The 20,205-nt window shown below is 41.0% G+C and overlaps 1 protein-coding gene across 2 annotated transcripts in view; it reads left to right on the forward strand.

Annotated features, from left to right (window-relative positions):
- The window catches only part of Csmd1 (CUB and Sushi multiple domains 1), a 1,611,441-nt gene that overhangs the window by 1,514,951 nt on the left and 76,285 nt on the right, over positions 1-20,205 (forward strand). For both annotated transcript variants that reach the window (XM_042262873.2, XM_042262874.2), the window contains exons 47-49: positions 1,053-1,241; positions 5,508-5,654; positions 8,871-9,059. In XM_042262873.2, the coding sequence (XP_042118807.2) occupies positions 1,053-1,241; positions 5,508-5,654; positions 8,871-9,059 (525 nt within the window). The remainder of the gene's footprint in view (positions 1-1,052; positions 1,242-5,507; positions 5,655-8,870; positions 9,060-20,205) is intronic.

The raw sequence follows: 20,205 nt of genomic DNA on the forward strand, positions 1-20,205 counted from the left end.
TAAAGGATTCTGTGGTAGATTTAATTGCATATTTTTTTGTCTAAAAGTCTGATGAACTGTAAGGAACATTTCAGTTAGACTCTGAATGGGCAACCTTCAAAGACAATATTTAGGAGTGACACTTTATAAGCTTTTCCCTCCTGTTTGAGAAGTGTCTTCATATTGAAATGTATATGTAAATAATAACACACAGTGAACTCATTAAAATGGGAAAACCCACCAAATGAGATGCCCATCTTTGACAAGTGCTCATTTTTTGGGGGGGGGGGCGGGGCAGAATCTGGGTACTGATCTGCTTAAACTCTGTGAATAATGCTAGTGCATCACTTTTTATGTACTATAGCTGATTGGGTTTTTTTTTTTTTGTAGCTCTATAAGAAAGCATTTCTGTAATATAACTTAATTCAGCAATGAGAGATAGCATTAAGGAATTCTTTTGATGATTTTACATTAAATTTTTCTTAATTAGCCTAGAAGTAGCTGGATCAAAATAGAAGGTTGAGGAGAAAATGTGTCACTAAATTTGTAGTATCTTAGTGTTTCAGTAAAAGATACTTTAGAAATCATGAGTCCTGCTGAAAATTACAGCGAACAGTCCAGGGTGGTTTTGACAGTGTTTTCTCTGATTCTTTTCATACCTAAATGGTCATATCAAATATTTAGATTTTATTTATCCAAGTATAATGAGGGTCAGAATAGAAGTGGGAATTTTTTTATAAAGAGCTATATTGTTTTATATTGTATTGAAGATGAGATATCTGTCTTTACATTTGCATTGAGATGGCTTGTGTTGCTGTGATAAAATTCATGAGGCCTCATCAGGGTGGTCCATAGGTGCAATGGCCAGTGTTATATAGATGCAGTGGAAAGCACATACTATTCGTCATGACTCTACCTCTCTCTGAGGTATCTTTGTCCTGTATTAAATGTGGTCAGAGCTCAACAAACTGTCTTCTCCTTTGATGGGATCTTGTGTAGAAAGACAGAATCTATCCCATCAACATTGGATTAATTATGTTAATGGAGACCTCTAACTGTCTCTTTCTCTTTAGCACAATGTCCAGCAAATGAAGTACGAACAGAATCTTCTGGAGTGATACTCAGTCCGGGGTATCCAGGCAACTATTTTAATTCCCAAACATGCGCTTGGAGTATTAAAGTGGAGCCAAACTTTAACATTACTCTCTTTGTGGACACATTTCAAAGTGAAAAACAATTTGATGCATTGGAAGTATTTGATGGTAAGCCTCTTCAATGTGCATGTCTCAGTGCCGTGAGTCTCATTAATGAAAACACCATCTTAATGTCTCAGTGCCAAGATGGGTCAGATTTGTCTAATTACATCTTCCCACAACAACCATAGCACAATGAATCATGATAGGACTTGAGCTTTCTCAGATATCAGGTGACCTTCAAACAATACTAGGGTGTTGTTTATGTTGCAGTTTTTCTGCAGGCAAGTGTGTGTGTGTGTGTGTGTGTGTGTGTGTGAGAGAGAGAGAGAGAGAGAGAGAGAGAGAGAGAGAGAGAGAGAGAGAGAGAGAGAGAAAGAGAGAGGTGGGTTTTCTAGGTACTGCAGGACAATTAAGAGTTCTTCCAGAAGACTTTTATCACTCCAAACATCTACTTTTCTAGAAATGAGTGGCTCATATACACACCTAAGTGGTAAATGTTGCCAATGTCTTTACAGAGTTATTTTATACAGTGAAATTGGGTGAATTTGATGCACAATGATGCTGCTTTCAACATCAACAAAACAAGTGCTTTGGTTTTGTACAGCTCTAATGAGCACCTTAATATACCAGTGTAAGTAGCTGGATAATCAGCTGAGTTGGAACCAAGGCCAGTGTTTCAGAAGCTTCATCATTTCCAAGCAAAATAGATCTGTACCCAGTTATGTGTACCCAAGATCACAGGGTTTTCTCATGTTCCATAGATTTGTCATTGGGTTCAGATTAACAATAATATATACAGTGACAAAAATTACTTTAATTGATTTTGTGTGTTTCCATGAGTATCACTCACTCGATGGAACATGAGAAGTAAATCATTTGTGTGGATTGACCCACAGGAGTCACATTCTGCAGATGGCTATATCGGAAAAGAAACTCTCAGTGTTATTCCCAGAAACAACAAACAAACAACACACACACAAAGGAAAACAGTTCCACACAGACTGTTGTCTCTGTGTTTATTCACACAAGTACAGGTGTATATACCTATTTGAATCATAAGTAAGTACTGATATGGGATTATTGCAAGCTTATGTGTCTCCTCCATTTCACTTCCACTGGAATATGGAGCACAATACTTTCATGCTTCCAAATTTCAGGAACAAAATCCTTATCAATAGTTTCCGCACTAATTGCTTACAGTCTGGTATTGTCTCCATGTGGCCAGACCACAACCAAGACCAAGGGCTAGAGAGTAGACCAGAAAGATGACAACAAAGCTTCTGTCAAGCTAACAGAGGTTCATGACTTGCATTGCTCTGACCAGGTATTTCTCTATAAAGAGAAAGGTCAGGGCTCTGTATAGAGAACTTCTGTAAGTGATGGCATTTTTTTTTTTTGCACTACACATCATTCCTATCTTATTTGAATGACACGAGTGTTTTATTTTTATTATTTTATTTTACAATACAATTCAGTTCTACATATCAGCCACGAATTCCCTTGTTCTCCCCCCTCCCGTCCCCTCCCCTTCCTCCCAGCCCACCCCCCATTCCCACCTCCTCCAGGGCAAAGCCTCCCCTGAGGACTGAGATCAACCTGGTAGACTCAGTCGAGGCAGGTCCAGTCCTCTCCTTCCAGGCTGACCAAGTATACCTGTATAAGCCCCAGGTTCCAAACAGCCAACTCATGCAATGAGCACAGGACCCAGTCCCACTGCCTGGATGCCTCCCAAACAGATCAAGCCAATCAACTGTCTCACCTATTCAGAGGGCCTGATCCAGCTGGGGGCCCCTCAGCCTTTGGTTCATAGTTCATGTGTTTCTATTCCTTTGGCTATTGTGTTGTTTTATACTTGGTGAGCTGAGCAGAAGTAGGCTGAACACACTGGCTGTGAGCACCATTTGCTCAGAGTATATTACTCTCTATGGCTCAAGGGTAGCTTTTCCACATTTTTTTTCCTCATCATAGAACTCAGAGAAGAATGGTGTCTGAATTCCTGTCATGGTCGGCTGCTGAGACCGCATCATTGGCTGTCCTGGGAAATGGGCCAGCACCTCTCCTTTCTGAGCTATTTTTGATGCATGCTAGGTAGAGGCATGCTCACTATGATGTAGACAGAGAGCAGATGGAGAGCAGTAAGGGGTTTGATGGGAGATTAGCAGCTCTTGAAAATGCACTCTTGCATTCTGTCAGTAAAAAAAATGACATTTAAAGTATGGCGAACTCAGGATAATTTCCCAGCAGCATTTTGTTTCAGAGGGCACATGATCGTGTTGAACAGCCATGAGCAGATAGCACACAGCTCACGCCTCTGCCCTCTTCCATATAAAGTGGGGTCACCCTTCTGTAGATAGTAGGCAGGTCACTTAGCAAACAATCATGGGAGACTATCTTTCATTAAAAGAAGAATCCTTTCTGGGGACCATCCATACCAACTTCCACCTCTGTTTATACTTGTCCCCTCCCTCCCCCCATTCTTGCAATTGCTATAAGCAAGTCCCTGTGACAGAGAATATTCTCTAAGACCTAGAAAATGAGAATCGAGGATCCAAGTGAAGGAAAGCTGATGTCTCCGAGCTTCTCCTTAGCTGCAGATGTGTTGTCTTGCTGCGGTCATCATGTGCTTGTTCTCTGCATGTCTGTGTGCCAATCTTTTCTTCTTATCATACACCATTCAGGCTAGGTTCAGGCCCACCCCTGCAAACTCATTTCAGCTGAGCTCTCTCTATGTAGCGCACATATCCAGGGGCAGTCACTTTCTGAGTTATTGGAAACAGGAATTGAATGCATGTTTGTGCAGAGTCCAACAGAGCCTTTGCACAGTTTCATTTGGGGAAAGTCGCTAGAAATGGTTTGGGAGTAAGAGGAAGTGAAGCTGTGATTTGTCAGTATTTTCCCACAAATGGAAATTCTGTGTGTGATTCAAAGGTGGGTGTCACTCGCCCTGATAACTTTAGATTATGAAGAGCCACAGGAGGCTCATTCACCAATTCCCTTACACATCTTCCATGTGTGAACTTGTGAAATGCAGAAAAGCCAGTAATATTTTTAAGACAAGGCAATGTTGTTGCATCCACTAATAGAAAGGGAGCTGAATAGAACTCCTCTTTCTACACAGTGATTTTTCTCCCAACTGATGTGAAGATGCAGTCATAAGACGTTACACTGGATGTTTAATAACTTTGCCATATAAACATTTTGAAAACTTTTGAATACACAGAATAAAAATATATGTCAACCGTAACTTTTAGCTTATTTTCACACTTACTGGGCCTTGCTCTTGTAACTAAGTGAGGCTCAGAGAGTCATTTAGAATGTCCACTGATGCACACGTCCCCTTCTAGCTCTACTGTGGAGACTAGTAGCCCAAAGAAAGAGTTAAGTGGGCCAGTGTTTGAATGTTCCTATAGTTAATTCCTCATCTCTATACTCATCTGTCCATCCATCCATCCATCCATCCATCCATCCATCCATCCATCCATCCATCTATCCACTAAACTATCTATCCATCCACCCATCTATTTATCAATGTATCTACTCGCCTACCAACCCATCTATCCATCTATCCATCCATCCACCCATCCATCCATCCACCCATTTATCAATCCACCTACTCACCCATCCACCCACCCAGCCATCTATCATCTCTCTGCACATGTGTTTCTTATGTTGAACACATTTGAATTTTTTAATCACTGTGATATTAATCTACAGATGAATGCTTTTAGATACCTTTATGCTACACTTGGGTTTATCTATATGGATATACATATGTTCAGTTTATTTATATCGAGTACTATATAAATTTAATTTCTCCTTATGATATTTCCAGCACTTAAAGTTTTGCTCCAAAGTTTATCATGAGAAATAATATTGGAATATACATATTTGCTATATAAATAACTTTTGTACCTCTGTGCTAGAGTTGATGAATTAAAGCTTCAATTTTACTACATATCACCAAGTTGTTCCCCAAAGTGATTGGCTTAACTTATACTCCACTGACATTGCAAGAAAGCTTTTGGTTTTCCACATCTACAATATATTTTAAGTTGTAATGATAAAATTACGTTCACATTTTCAAATGCCTCTGTTTCATTCATGTATTTGACTCATTTCCAGAGTATGCCATTAGTACTTATGTACTTGACTCCCCTCCCCAAGGTTTTTTCCCTTAATTATGTAGTGTATTTGTTATTATTTTCATTTGAATTTTATTGTTAACTTTGGAAATAAATAGCTATATATTGTATATGTTTAATCAACAGCTATGAATGATCTGCATTTTGTAGGCACTCACATCTAAAGGTTTTGTTTTTCTGTTTTATTTAGGTTCTTCTGGGCAAAGTCCTCTGTTAGTGGTCTTAAGTGGGAACCACACGGAACAATCCAATTTCACCAGCAGAAGTAACCATCTATACCTCCGCTGGTCTACGGACCATGCAACCAGCAAGAAAGGATTCAAGATCCGCTATGCAGGTGACTAGTAGGGCCTAGACATTAACTGAAAGAGTTTTCAGTACCACATGTTGTCATTAACAATAGGTGTAGGTTATGGTGTAGATCTGACTTCTGGCAATTAATGGCCAGCAAGAGGGAGAACATAGTGGTGAATTAATCTGAGTGAGAGTCTCAAACTAGTTAGCAAACTTGATTAATATTTTAAAATGTCTTGATGAGAGGGTAAATATCAAAATTTTATACCATAGACAACAAAGACATTTCCTTCAAATTACAGTAATGTAGTCAAAATTAGCATTAACACTGGGAAAAAATGAGAGAGTTATATTGCCTTAAATGGCAAAAACAGTAACCGGCTCTTGTCCCTAGCTTGTTACTTTATCTATATTGCATTCTATATATTTCTTTATCATTACAGCATGCATACACTTTACATACTAGTCTATATTTTGTATGAACATTTACACTTGGCGTACATATATGTATACTTCCAAATCAAAATCTTATCAAAATCTGAGTTATTTTATCTTTAATTGATATTCTTTAAGTTGTTCTCTGTGTAAAATTGATGGAATCTTCAAGCACATTAATGGAATGTTAAACCCCATGTACAATTGTCAGTGTGATCTGACATACACCAGTGTTTCTGTTACCCGCTGAGAGCACAGGGAGGTTCATTCCTGGGAACAGTTTAGTGATGAAGCGCAACCTCTAAGTTCCTCTCAGTTGGCAGGAAGTGGGAAAGTCTTGGAGCTGTATCTTCCTTGGAAAGATACCATCTAGCATATTAGTTGCAGGGTCTTTTGAAGGACTTTTCTTCCCACTGGTGATTTGTGTTTTCAGGGCAGAGATCAACCTTGGGGGAGCAGGGTGAGTGTTGGGGGCTGGGAGTTTCCAGCTGTCTCTAGTTAAAAGAGATTAGAAAACCTCTCCAGCAGTCAGGCCTTGAAACTTGAGGGGTGGTGACATGGCCAGGGAATATGGTATGAGGACACTGGGCAGGGGGTGTGGTGTGGGGACAATGGGCAGGGAGTGTGGTGTGGGGACAATGTGCAGGGAATGTGGTGTGGGGACAATGGGCAGGGGGTGTGGTGTGGGGACAATGGGCAGGGGATGTGTGGGGACAATGGGCAGGAGATGTGTAGGGACAATGGGCAGGGGATGTGTGGGGACAATGGGCAGGAGATGTGTGGGGACAATGGGCAGGAGATGTGTGGGGACAATGGGCAGGAGATGTGTGGGGACAATGGGCAGGGGGTAGGTGGTGACATGGACAAGGGATGTGGTGTAGGGACAATGAGCAGGGGATGTGGTGTGGGGACAATGGGCAGGGGATGTGGTGTGGGGACAATGGGCAGGGGATTCAGACATTCTTCCCTTGAAAGTGTGATGAAAACCATTCTCAGGCCAGTTTCACAGACAGCATCTGAGTAGGGATTGGATTAGCACCCTTGTTCTGAAGGAAGGATGATCAGACTTTTTAGCCTGTTTGAGTTTATTTCCATGTGCAGAAGTGACTAGTGTAGAGGAGGTCATAGTGAACAGAATATATCTCATATCATATGTGGTGAGTTATTTAGCTCGCTGATATGAAAGGCATAACCTCTATCTTCCAAGGCATATTTCCATCCATGGGGCAACAGACTCTTTAATCCAGCCACATCAGGAGGGAGGCCACGGAATGATATGTCTTTCTCATGGAGATGTACCTGCATGTGTCATGTATTAATATGTATGTACATAATGCATATACATCCATGAATATGATCTGTGTAATATACATAAACACAGATTTTTCCCTTAAAATTCAGAGAGACTCTGTTTTCTGTTAGGAGTTCATCAGTAGGTGGGCTAGTGTGCTCCAGCCCATAATATATGGTCCACACGACCACATCCTACACATCTGCCCATTACATTTGCCTGATACACATGCTGTAGATCTTCCCAATACAGGCCTGGGCCTTGCACTATGGGAAAGTGGGTTGTTCAGAAAAGGAACTGGGGGTTTATAGCACTGAACTCTCACTGTATTGTGACTTTCACTGATTGATGGACATTCATGGGATTATCCAATACAGTAAAACCGATTAGCAAAGACAAAATAGCTGTGTTTCACTAAATACGTAAATAGAATATAGGACCTTTCACTCATCCAAATGTATGCATCAGAGTGTGTCTTTAAAACTAATACCTGTTGGGGCTGGAGAAATTACTGTGTTAAGAGCACTTTGGACTCTTGTAGAGGATCCTGGTTTGGTTCCCAGAGCTCCCAAGACTCACAACTGCCTGTAACTCCAGTTTCTGAGTTCAAATCACTGAGGGCTTCTGCCTGCATGTGATGTACATACATATACTCAGGCCCATAAAAATTTTATGTGTGTATGTGTGTGTGTGTGAGTGTCTGTGTATTATACTAATCCTAGGAAGCTGGAGAGATCGCTTGTCAACAAAGTACACACACTGATCTTGTAGAGGGCCCAGGTTTGTTTCCCAGCATCCACATGGTGGCTTATAACCATTTGCAACTCTAGTCCCAGGGTGTCTGACCCCCTCTTCTAGGTTCCAAGTGTATCAAACCCACCCAGTACATAGACGTACATGCAGGCAAAACACCCATACATATAAAAAATTTAAACAATAAATATAACCTGATGCCATCTATGAGTTTAAAAACATCACTCAACAAAGAAGGTACTTTCATTGCTAACACAGATTTTTGTAACTTGAAGCTCTATATTTTCTACATTTGAGCAAAGATTTTTTATTCAAATTTCATGTATTATAAAAGAAGTTTCATGTCTATATCATAGCACAGTCCATCAAGCCACTAAACAAAACTTCATGTTCTTTGATTGTGAAAAATGCCTGTTGTCTTTGTTCTAATCATTCCTTTCTGAAAATGTAGAGAATGTTTTCTGTTGCAGATGTAGTGCCCTAAGCAATGCCCCATCACTTCTCACCATTGTCTTTAGGAGAGGCAGCCTGAGGTACCTCATGGGGAGCCCACTGTGAAAATCTGCTACTTTCTGGCCATGCTGAAGTCAGCATCCTACCTAGTGCTGAATCACAGCATCAGGTCCCTGAGATTTACAAGGAAACCTTGTGGGGCTTTTAGATTCTTATTTTAAAAGATTGCACTTGCTGCTCATTTCCCAGCTTCTAGAGATATTTTGTTGGCGGCATGCCTCTGTCCCACGATGGTTTGTAAACTGCTTGTCTGTTCCTGTGTCCCAGCTCCTTACTGCAGCCTTACCTCTACACTGAAGAACGGTGGCATTTTAAACAAAACCACAGGGGCAGTGGGGAGCAAGGTACATTACTTCTGCAAACCTGGATATCGGATGATTGGCCACAGCAATGCCACCTGCCGGCGGAACCCAGGGGGCGTGTACCAGTGGGACTCGATTGCACCACTTTGCCAGGGTAAGAGACGGCTTCCCACCCAACCCAGGATGCCATTCATTGCTCTAATTTTAATTGTTCCCCAGAAATTGGAGAGATTGTGCATGAGAGCTGATGAGAAACAGAACCTTGGTGTCGTGGTTGCTTTGCTCACGGCTGTGACAAATATCGGATAAAGCACACCTTAGGAAGGGAACATTTGGCCGGGAGGTGGTGGCGCCTACCTGTAATCCCAGCACTTGGGAGGCAGAGCCAGATGGATCTCTGTGAGTTCAAGGCCAGCTTGGTCAACAAAGTGAGTTCCAAGACATGCTTCAAAAACTACACAGAGAAACCCTGTCTCAAAAGAAAAACAAACAAAAAATAAGTAAATAAATAAAAACACGCTTATTTCAGCTCATGGTCCATCCCAGCAAGATGGTTTGCTGGCTGTGATGGTGAGAGGTCAAAACTGCTTGCTCACATCTCTGGACAAACATGCAGAGAAGGGGATACTTGGTGCTCAGCTACCTTTGACCTGTCTTCCAAATCATGAGGGTGGGCCACTCAAATTCAGGATGGGTCTTACTTCCTGAGTCAATCCTCCCTGTGAGTCCTGCTGCCAACACACCCAGTGTGTGTGTGTGTTTCCTTGGGAGTGTAAATCCAGGCAGGTTGACAGCTAAGACTTGCCATCACAGTAGGTTTATGACAGTACAGTTAAGCTTCCCATTGATAAGGCAAACATTGCTAACATTTGCAGAAGGTTCCCATGAATCTGCACTGCCTGGATTCAGAAAATGAACAGCAGTCCCTAGGCTGTGGCTACAGTTATTCTAATTATAACATGCTCTTTATCTTGAATTAAAAAAAAAGGTTATTATCCCATTAACATTCAAAATAACTTTTCCTGATCATTGTATGATTTCAAAATAACCCTATCCCCTCAAAAAAAACAACAACTTGCTTCTTCATTTTAAACACTTTTCCTTTAAGCTACAATTTTTTTTTTATTTTCTTTGACTATTTTAATCTAGGGCTTATAAATGTTGATTTCCATGTTCCATTTTTTAAAATTTTATCTAACAGCTGCATAGAAACTAAGTCTTCATGTAAAGCATTTTCATTTAGACTCAAGGGATCGAGGTGACCAAATTTTCAGTTTTGTCTTGAGGTTGATATTCACAATGAAGTTGCTCAGCCTGTGAACGTCAGTCAGTGATAAGATATGAATGAATCTTGAAACCAGCTGCCTCGTTTCCCTTCTACATGAGCCTTTCAGTTTTCTACAACTGCTATATGAAGGAGTAATGATGCACATCATATTTGTATCTCTTTAATCACACCCACAGTTATCAGAACCTTACCTTGGTTTACGCTTTCACCTCTAGAAATTCTTCTTTAATAAAAGATAAACATTAAGTAGCTCCCAGTAGCTTGCCCTACTAGGAGCGTTAAAGGTTTTCCTTCAAAGGTGGCTACTTTGACAAGGAAAAATAATACTTCTTATTTGCTTTATGACTGTCAGTGCATGAAGTGGCACTGAGGTCACTCAGCTGGACACTTGTCCACTCAGCAAATTTAAACAAGGGAATACATGTGTGGCTTCCTAAGGCGTGTATTTGAAATCACATAATTCCCTTAAGATGATTGATTTAGTGCCAGGATCTTTGGCTGTTTTCATTGGCTTTGCTTTGGTTCTGGTCTTAGTGAATCAGGTATGCTGGTAGGAATGTTACTCCAATGAGGAGTCTAGGAGACATGGAGAAGTCTAGGTTCCTTGATGTCAAAAGAACACTTGGTGACCTTATACCTTTCCGGTTCTGTAAAATGGGAGTTTTGACAGTTGGTTTCAGAATTATTGAAAGGCTTAAGCACAGAGATACACTATACCTTCCAGTAGGATGGGAAGGTAGCTAATGTCACTGAGGCTGGAAGGTGATTCACAGGGCGCTTGCTCCAGGCTCACTCTGGATCCTGGGATCCCACATGGCGGGGCTGGACCCAGCCTTGTCCATGATGGCTTGTCTTTAACAAGTGGCTCACTTTGTTTCCATTCTGACGGTCTGGGACGGGCAGAAGCATCAGGCCAGATGTAGTCTATGGGCTTCTGAGAAGTAAGGATTGTTTTTCTCTCTTAGCTTGACCTTTTAAATGATTTCTCTCAGCAAAGCTGTCTTGGTTTTTTATCCTCCTTGATAAAGCCAGGCATATCTCCTGTCCTGCAGCCTTCATTTCCTGCCTCAGAGCAAGAAACTCTGCCAAGCAGCTGTTTCATTATCAATACACTGATCTTCATCTTGAGGAGCAGCCTGCGCGGGAGCTGAGATTTCCTGCACTATCTCGGAGATGCAGTTAAATGGGAGCATCACAGAGCACGCTTTCAAGCTGCCCCTGTTAAACAGTGCGGTGCCCACACAGCTGTTTATTTGAAAGCTCATGCTCAGAGCCCTGTGTGAGCTGGAGCTTTGGTACGGGGGTCGCCTCCGTTTGTTGTCTACTTGCACTTTGCTAGCGTTTCCATGGGCAACAAAGTAGGAAAAAACGATCTTGCCTATAAACTGCACAATTAAGCTTTTGTTCTTAAAATCAAGCCTTCAAGACATAGGCCACTGTTGTCTGTTGTCAGAGCTTAGTTTATTCAAAGATGGAGAAATCTGAAGAACAGACCGTCTTTGATTGGAGTGATTCCTCTACTCAGTAGAATGAAAGAGTTTGACCTTGAGAGTACATTAATGTCCTTGAGCAGTTAATGACTTCATATTTTTAATAAGTCATGGTATACTTTACAATTCTAATTTGTTTAAAGATTGCTTTTAAAAATGCACACTGAAATGAACCAGACCCAAAGTGTATGTATCTCAATGAACTTCTATATTAGATCATTGTGTCTGAAAGGCTGTGGAGGAAGCCAAAAACATGGATGGGTGAGAGCTGTGTTTTCTAAGGCTCTACACATGCTGCTCTTTAAGTGTGTGAATATGAGTAAGTACCTAAGGATGGTGCTCTCCAAGGAGACCTGAGTGTGAACATCTGAGAATCAGTGACCTCCATAACCTCAGTCTCCTAAACACTGCCTGTTCCTAGAGCTAGCATCTCCCTGAAGGCCTTTCACCTTTTAAAAAACTAATAACAAAGCATCCTTTCAAAAGCTAAGGAATTATATTTGAAGCCCTAGAGTATTAATTAATTGATCAATTAATTGGTGTATTTATTAAGTCATAGCATTTTGTACTTATGGATATGAATCACATGGCTTAATTGTGACCCTTGACTTCATTTTTATCTGCAAATTTACTTCTATAAAACACTTTTGTCCTGAGAGTAACTCAGCAGCTCTAGAGATGTAGATTTATATAGAAGTTAGTGGAAATTTAAATGCAAAATTACACATGATGACTTGGAGTTCTGAGTTTGTGCCTCACCAGCCCCGTGTGTGTGTGTGTGTGTGTGTGTGTGTGTGTGTGTGTGTGTGTGTGTGTGTGTGTGTGTGTGTGTGTCAAGATAGATTGTAGGCAGTATGTGAGCCACACTCTAAACTGCAAACGTGTGAGTACATGAGGCCTATTTAATCCAGACTTCCAAATGCCATCAAGCAAACTGTGAAGTGTGGTTCATTCCATTGGCCTTGGATCAGGATGGAGCCAGCTCAGCCTACAAGTTTGAGACAAGTGTGTTACTCCCGTGATATAGTGAGGGAGGTTTTTCTAAGAATGTGGACCTGCAGGAGTTCTGGCCTGAGGTGTGGCTTCATGATCTATAATACCAGAACAGACACTCCCTCGCTTTCTTTGTTTGAAGTAGTAAATGAACATGTTGGCATGAAGTCCTTCCATAGCACATTCCAAAGGTCCCTGTTGAAAAAGGAACTCCCATATGATGCCAACATATATTTATTGTTGTCATTGGTTTTTCAGTGAGCACTTGCTGACTTGTCGAAAGTCAACACACTAAAGGAGCTGAGCAGGTGGCAGCTTCCTCTTCCTTGTGGTAATAGACTGTATGGTCTGAATGCTTTTTGTGGGAACCAGACAATAAATCCTGTCTTCTGGGGCTATATATAGTCTATCCTATTGTATTCGTCCTTAATTTTTCCGTCCTTTTTAGTGTATGAGTTGTGAACATGTCAACTGCAGACAGGTTCTGACTAATGACTTTGTGTCTGACGGCCTTTGGAGTGATAGGAGTACTCAGTCAAGCTGAGGTCAAACTTCCAAGCACAGTTCTGTCACTCACCAGGCTGCAGACCCTATGTCAGGCATTTCCCCCAGGGGGCATCATTTCCCTCTATCTTGTGACACATTAAATAATGCATTTCCCCTGTCCTTTCTTAGTGCAGACCGAGTACTACAAAATGTGGCTCGTGATTAAAGTAATAGCAAGGGTGTATGTGCAAATTTATTTCCCATAATGTAGCTGGACGAAGTGTGCAGCGGAAGGTTTTCTCACAAGAGGGTTATGAGTCCCCCAGGATGAGACTGGCCACAGACATCAGCTGTGTCCCTTGCATGAAAGAAAATTCTATGATGTATCACCAGGGCTTGCCATGGGGATATAAGCATATTATATAGCATGTATATAATAGTGTAAAACTAGTGATAGAACTTGGCATTTGTCTTCCATTTCTGAGATGGGAAAGGGTGGGGAGTGGCTTGGACAGGAAAGAAAGAAGAGTATCTCAGAACTTTTGTTCTAGTATGCAGGACTTTGATAAGGATGCCTTTAAATTCAATAAAAGACCAAGGGGGAGAGAGTCAAAAGCCTGGGTAAATAGGACACAGAATAATTGATGGCTTTTCATTAAAGGGACAGTGCAGTCTTTACTTGCAACACTGACAGTTCACAAATGCCACGCCCTCTAAAGAAATTGTTATACTGGGACTTGAATGGGTGACAGCCCCACCGGTGACTGAGGAACAAACCCTGTTTGGTACCTAGAAATGAGTGTGGGGTGCTCAGGGAGCTACCTTGGGAAGATTCTTGAAGGGTTGAAAATTGAAACATAAGCAAGCATGTGCTTTGTCACATGTGTGTTTTCCATCTGACCATGTCATGATGGTGTGAAGAAACATTCTCTTCATTTCAACTCATCACATTCCCACCACTAGCTTGGTTTGGTTGTCTCTGTAGGTTTCTCCATCATGATCTGGATACCCCTTGCTCATAAAATCCCTCTTTTCTCTCTTTGGCTGGACTCCTGGAGCTCAGCCTGGTGCTTGACTGTGGATCTCTGCATCTGCTTCCATCAGTTACTGGAGAAAGACTCTATGATGACAGTTAGGGTAGTCACTGATATGATTACTGGGGTAAGTCAGTTCAGGCACCCTCTCCACTATTGCTATTATTCTAAAATGGGGTCATCCTTGTGGATTCCTGAGAACTTCTCTAGCACTAGGTTTCTCCCTATCCCCATGATGTTTCCCTCTGTCAAGATATCTCTTTCATTGCTCTCCCACTCTGTCCCTGTTCCAGCTCAAACATCCTCTTCCCTTGTGTTCTCATCCCCCACCCCCTGCCCTCCATTGCCCCCTCTACTCCCAGTTTACTCAGGAGATATCATCTATTTCCCTTTCCCCGGTGATCCATGTGACCCTCTAGGTTACAAGACTTTTTAAAATAATTAAGTTCATCTTTTTTTAAAAAGGAGAATTTAACGTTCTAACTCAGTGGATCCCTTGGTGATCGTGCTCTACAGGTTCCCAAGCTCAGGATGGAGTTGGTGTGGAGGACTTGTGTTAGCCCCTTTGGGAGACTCCCTGCTTTCCAAAGGCAGAGCTTCTGTCTTATTGTTGGTGCCACAGTGGTAACACAATGCTTGTACCCCAGTGACCATCAGCCCGAGTTTTCAAGTAAATGGATGTGGTTCTTGTGGCAACAAGGGCTTTTGTCGATGTGGTTTCTAACATATGTGGTGCTTTTGGAAGGAAGCAGCCTGAAACCAGGCCATGGTGATGGTTTCCCATTTGTAATCACTACAGAGGTACAGGCATGCCTATCAGCAGGGCCCACGGAACTCTGGGATTCAGTTTAGCCCTAGATATCCTGGCACTTGAAAGGTTCTGACTGACATGTGGCATCCTGCATCAAACTATGCTTTCTTCAAAAGAAGATATGGAGTCTAGAACCTTAGCAAGATAAATAGATCAAGGCCACCTGATTATTTGTATTTTTCATAGTTTAATATATTTTAATAGCACACATAGAAATAGTATGGAAGACAGAGAAAAACAAAAGTGTGTGTGTGTCCCTGTAAGACAACATGATTAAAAAAAAAGTACAGTGCCTGGCTGAAATTTACTCTGTGATAAAAAAAAAATGGCACACATGCAATTCAGTTACAACCAATAGGAAATTAACTTACTTTTTGAAAAAAAAATTGCAAATGCTACTAGCATTGTCCAGAAAAATTTCACAGGTTCATTTACAATCACTATAAAGTTGAACTGCTGAGACATGCTCCCTGAGACATTTAGACTTGTGTTAATGCTTACATCCCACGTTTATATTAAAAATTCACACATGAAAATGTAAAATCTGCCAACACCTGATTCTTGGCCCTGCTTTTCCACTCAAATTCAAAGACTGTTAACTTTTGACCTCAGGGGGTGGGGAATACCTAACTTTCAGGATAACAGGAGGAAGAGGAAATGATTTTTGAGAAAGAAATGTTTCCCCACTACGGATTCTGGGGTAAGTTTTACATGTGCAATGACCTATATGGGTACCTTCTGGCATAATGTTATACATCGGGCTTGCCCGGCACACAGGTGGGCATTGTTGAGCAGCCCTCAAAATCTGTTTTGAAGTCCTGAGCAATTTTTCACATCAGACATGGGAACAGGAGTGGAGAAGCAGAAGTAGGATTCTGATAACATCTGATTTCATTAGTGCCACAGTGCGAGCCTATCACGTGGAGGTTTCTGCACACCTCCAGTGGAAGGCACACTTTTGGGAGTGGCTTTGCTAGCCATTTGTTTCTGAGTACTTTACCAGGGGTGGGTTTGCTGGCTGGCTGCTTTGTCTGAGCCACAGTGTTTAGATGTTTTTTACCTCCTCTTTTAGGTAGAGCTGAGAGAATGGGAGGTAGAGAATGCCTGGGAGATTGCTTTAAAAAACCTTCTGCTATTGCTTTTCAAAGTTCTAAGTAAACCTAACTGTTGTTTAGATTTTTAGATGTTTATTCTCTGCAGTTTTTCTTTGTCTCTCATGAGTATGATAATGAACTCAATGTCTGTATTTTAGCCAGGATGGGCGTGGGCTAGCAACCTTTAATAAACAGTTTCCTAAGAACAGACAACAGCAGAAGAAAATACAAATATGTAATGTAAAAGCTGCTCATATATTCATATATAAATACACACAGAGAAAGGGGCATTAACTTTGAGATTCAGACTAACTGTTAGATCAACACACACAATGACTGGTAAAGAGTTAGATGAAATCAACAATTATCCTGAGCACAAGAACACATAGGAAAATGACATTAACGAAGAGCACACTCTTAGTAAAATAAAGTTGAAAATTTACTGCTCAGAGATATGGAGCTTGATTAGCCTAAACATTAACAAGGGCTGAAGTGGCTGCCCAGGAAATGATCAAAATAGGAAGCTTGATATCCTTAGGAAAAGTCATATTTCCCCATGTTTTAAGACATAAATGACAAAGAATTAAGCCATTACCAATATCATTTTTTAAATTAATGAATGAAAATCAGAAAACTCTGCTTCATAAGTCAGAGGAGTTGATCTGAAGGTTTTCAGCAAATACCATAAGGTCCCAGTAGCAAGTTTTCAGCTCAGGTTTGTATAGAGAACATGACAATCGGGGAATGTGGAACTTAGGCACCCATGAAGAAGATTAGGGCAAGAGAGATGGTGACCTATTTTACTGTCTTATTTGTAACAGGGAAGAACTGTGCCATAGGTGAAGGAGCAAAATTCAGCACTAGGAATTTAGGGTCAATGCTTCTTTGACATCACCTAAGCTTGTATTAGGGTAATGCATTCAGGATTTGAGTGTGCCTTGTAAAATGAAGATGATTGGAAGGACTTACACTCTTAGTGTAAGGACTGGATAACTTGCACCACTGCAGTTAATTGAATAATGGAAAGAAAACACACCTAAATCATAAGACTAGTATTATAAAGTATCTATGTTAAGATTTTATAATTAGGGGCTAGAGAGATGGGCCAGTGGTTAAGAGCACTGTCTGCTCTTAGGAAGGACGTGACTTTGGCTCCTAGCACCTACATGAAAGCTCACAATCTTCTGTAAATCCAGTTCCAAGGGATCCCAGGTCGTCTTCTGGGCTTCACAGACATTGCACACATGTGATGCCCATAGATATAGTAGGCAAACACACACACACACACATACACACACACACACACACGTAAATCTTTAAAAATATTTCACAATTATAAAAGTGTGTATGGTGGTAAATTTGTCACTTAATAAATTGGCATAAAATTGTATTATTTAATTTATTTTCTTTACATTTCCCTACGTAAAAGTAGTATTATAGTTGCCTGCATGAGCACGCCAGGTACTTATTTGAGCAAGAACAATGTACTAGTGGCTACTTCACTTAGGAATATGCCTCCCCAACCTTTAGCAATCCTTAATTTCCCATAGCTTCTCAGAATGTTGATGAGCCCAGGCTTGTGCAGGTCTTATACAATGAGATGTTTTAAAAAGATATTATGAGCCGGGCGGTGGTGGCGCACGCCTTTAATCCCAGCACTCGGGAGGCAGAGCCAGGTGGATCTCTGTGAGTTCGAGGCCAGCCTGGGCTACCAAGTGAGTTCCAGGAAAGGCGCAAAGCTACACAGAGAAACCCTGTCTCGAAAAAACAAAAAAAAAACAAAAAAAAAAAAAAAAAAAGATATTATGATTTAATGAGCGGATAATATTGACCAATGTTACACTGACTATTATGAAGAAAAGGATGCTTGAGCTCATTTAATTGATGCATACTCTCAATTAACTGTTAAACTGTGTTGACTGGCAATGAAAAACTCTATTTCTTTGTCCCTCTGTCTCTTCAATTGCAAAACCTGGATTATCTTGATGGCCTCTGCCACCTCCTACAGCTTAAATCAAGACTGACCATCAAATAAACTATAGTGGTCATCCAGAGACAAGTAGACTTGCTTTAGGGGACAGAAGTTAGAGCATGAGGGCCTATGAAGCTGAATGGGTACTGCAGGAATTTGAATGGGGTAGTAGCATAAGAGGAAAGGAGAGAAAGCTTTTTTTGTTGTTGTTTTTGTTTTTTGTTTTTTGTTTTTGTTTTGTTTTGAGACAGGGTTTCTCTGTGTAGCTTTGCACCTTTCCTGGATCTCGCTCTGTAGACCAGGCTGGCCTCGAACTCACAAAGATCCACCTGCCTCTGCCTCCCGAGTACTGGGATTAAAGGCGTGTACCACCAACACCCAGCTGAGAAAGCTTTGATTACCTTCTTATATGCACACATGATCAAGGCTTTTGCCACATACACTGTTGGTGAATGATCTCTGATTATTCCAAATGTCCCTCACAGGGATGGATAAATGCTGTCCTGGTGTGTGTTGTATGTGGCTTTTGTGCTCTGGGGTAAGTTGTAGGCTTTTCACTGGACAAAGAGAAAGCAAGAGAGTGGGAACTAGATATTGAGCAGGCCAGGCAACATTATAGAATTATTTTCACACCTTTCCTCCTTATTAGTAACTTAATTATGTCCTCTACAATGCCTCACCACCATCTCCCACTGAAGTTGACCATGAAACAGAAAGTCATCATTTCAGAAAACTTTTAGTGACCAGCCCTTCATTCCACAGATGTGAGTCCAGAGGCTATTGGATAAATAAGCTTAGATGGGAGTTTCCAGTTTTCTGTGAAGTTGGATATTTGGTTCTGCACCGTTTCCACCATTGTGCAGAGCTTGGGATTTTCAGTTACTGCTGGGATCTTGATGAACAGATTCCAGTTTGTGTACCACGAATGTTGTCCCCTGAAATGGTGTCTGCGAAGGATAGACGGCAGATCGCTTTACTGTTAATACTTTTGAGTGTTTCTTTTGGAAATTAGGTCTGAAAAATACAGAAGACTCACAACTAACCCAGGGTGAGGGCACCTCCAGAGACTGTGTGATACCCTTTCACTCCAGCTCCCTGCGGAGTAGGTTTGCAGAGGCCACGTGGTGTGGTGCGTCCCCACCACATGGGAAAACACTCAGCAGTGCCACCCCATGTAATCTGACTGAAGCAAAGTTCAAGTGAAACTAAAGGTCTAGGATTGTCCCAGACCTGTGGAGCAGAACAGGCTTTGTCTAGTTTAAGAGAAACTGCTGCCATCAGACTGGGACGGAGGACAGCCATCCTCAGCCCACATGCCTTTGAGTTGTCCATTTACAATTACAGAATTTGGAGGCTCACATATTGCTTATTTTTCACCTACACATTGGAATGGTGATTTTTCCAGTTCTCACCCTCTTCACTTAGTGATCTATGGGAGAATTTGGAGGTGCAGGTGTCTAATACCTTTGAAATTATGGAAACCGTCTTCTACTTCCCATCCATCATGAGACCTCAGTGTTGAATCATATTATTTCTGTTACTTTTCTGTCACCAATGAGTATGACTTTTCAACTGTGTCATTATATTTTAATTCAGTTGTAGATTTCTTCATGAGAAGCTTTGAAGGTATTGGTCTTCCTACCTGTCTCCCCTCTACCTTCCTATCCATCTATTTATTCATCAATCACTCATTCACACACCTAACCACTGTGCCCATCTATCTATGTGTTGATTCCATCTGTTGATTACCTATCAATCATCTATTACCATCTATTCACCCATGTATCTATTGTCTCCTACTTTTCAACTATCTATCTATCTATCTATCTATCTATCTATCTATCTATCTAACATTATTTATCTATCATCTATTTATGTACCCACTATCGATCATCTATTTATCCATTTACCCAATATCTATCTACTGTCTATCTATCATCATCACCTATTTAATCTATATATCATCTATTTATCTATTCATTTGTGCATTCATGCATCTATCTACCTGTCATCTGTCCATCACTGTATACTATGTGTAACTACAGTTTTCTCCATTTCCTCTGTTGCTTTTGTTTTCTGGTAGATGTCTACTGCTTTGGTTTATGAATTGAGACTGCCCAACATTATGTCTT

This window comes from Peromyscus maniculatus, chromosome 17, assembly GCF_049852395.1.
Source record: "Peromyscus maniculatus bairdii isolate BWxNUB_F1_BW_parent chromosome 17, HU_Pman_BW_mat_3.1, whole genome shotgun sequence".
Taxonomy (NCBI): Eukaryota; Metazoa; Chordata; class Mammalia; order Rodentia; family Cricetidae; genus Peromyscus; species Peromyscus maniculatus.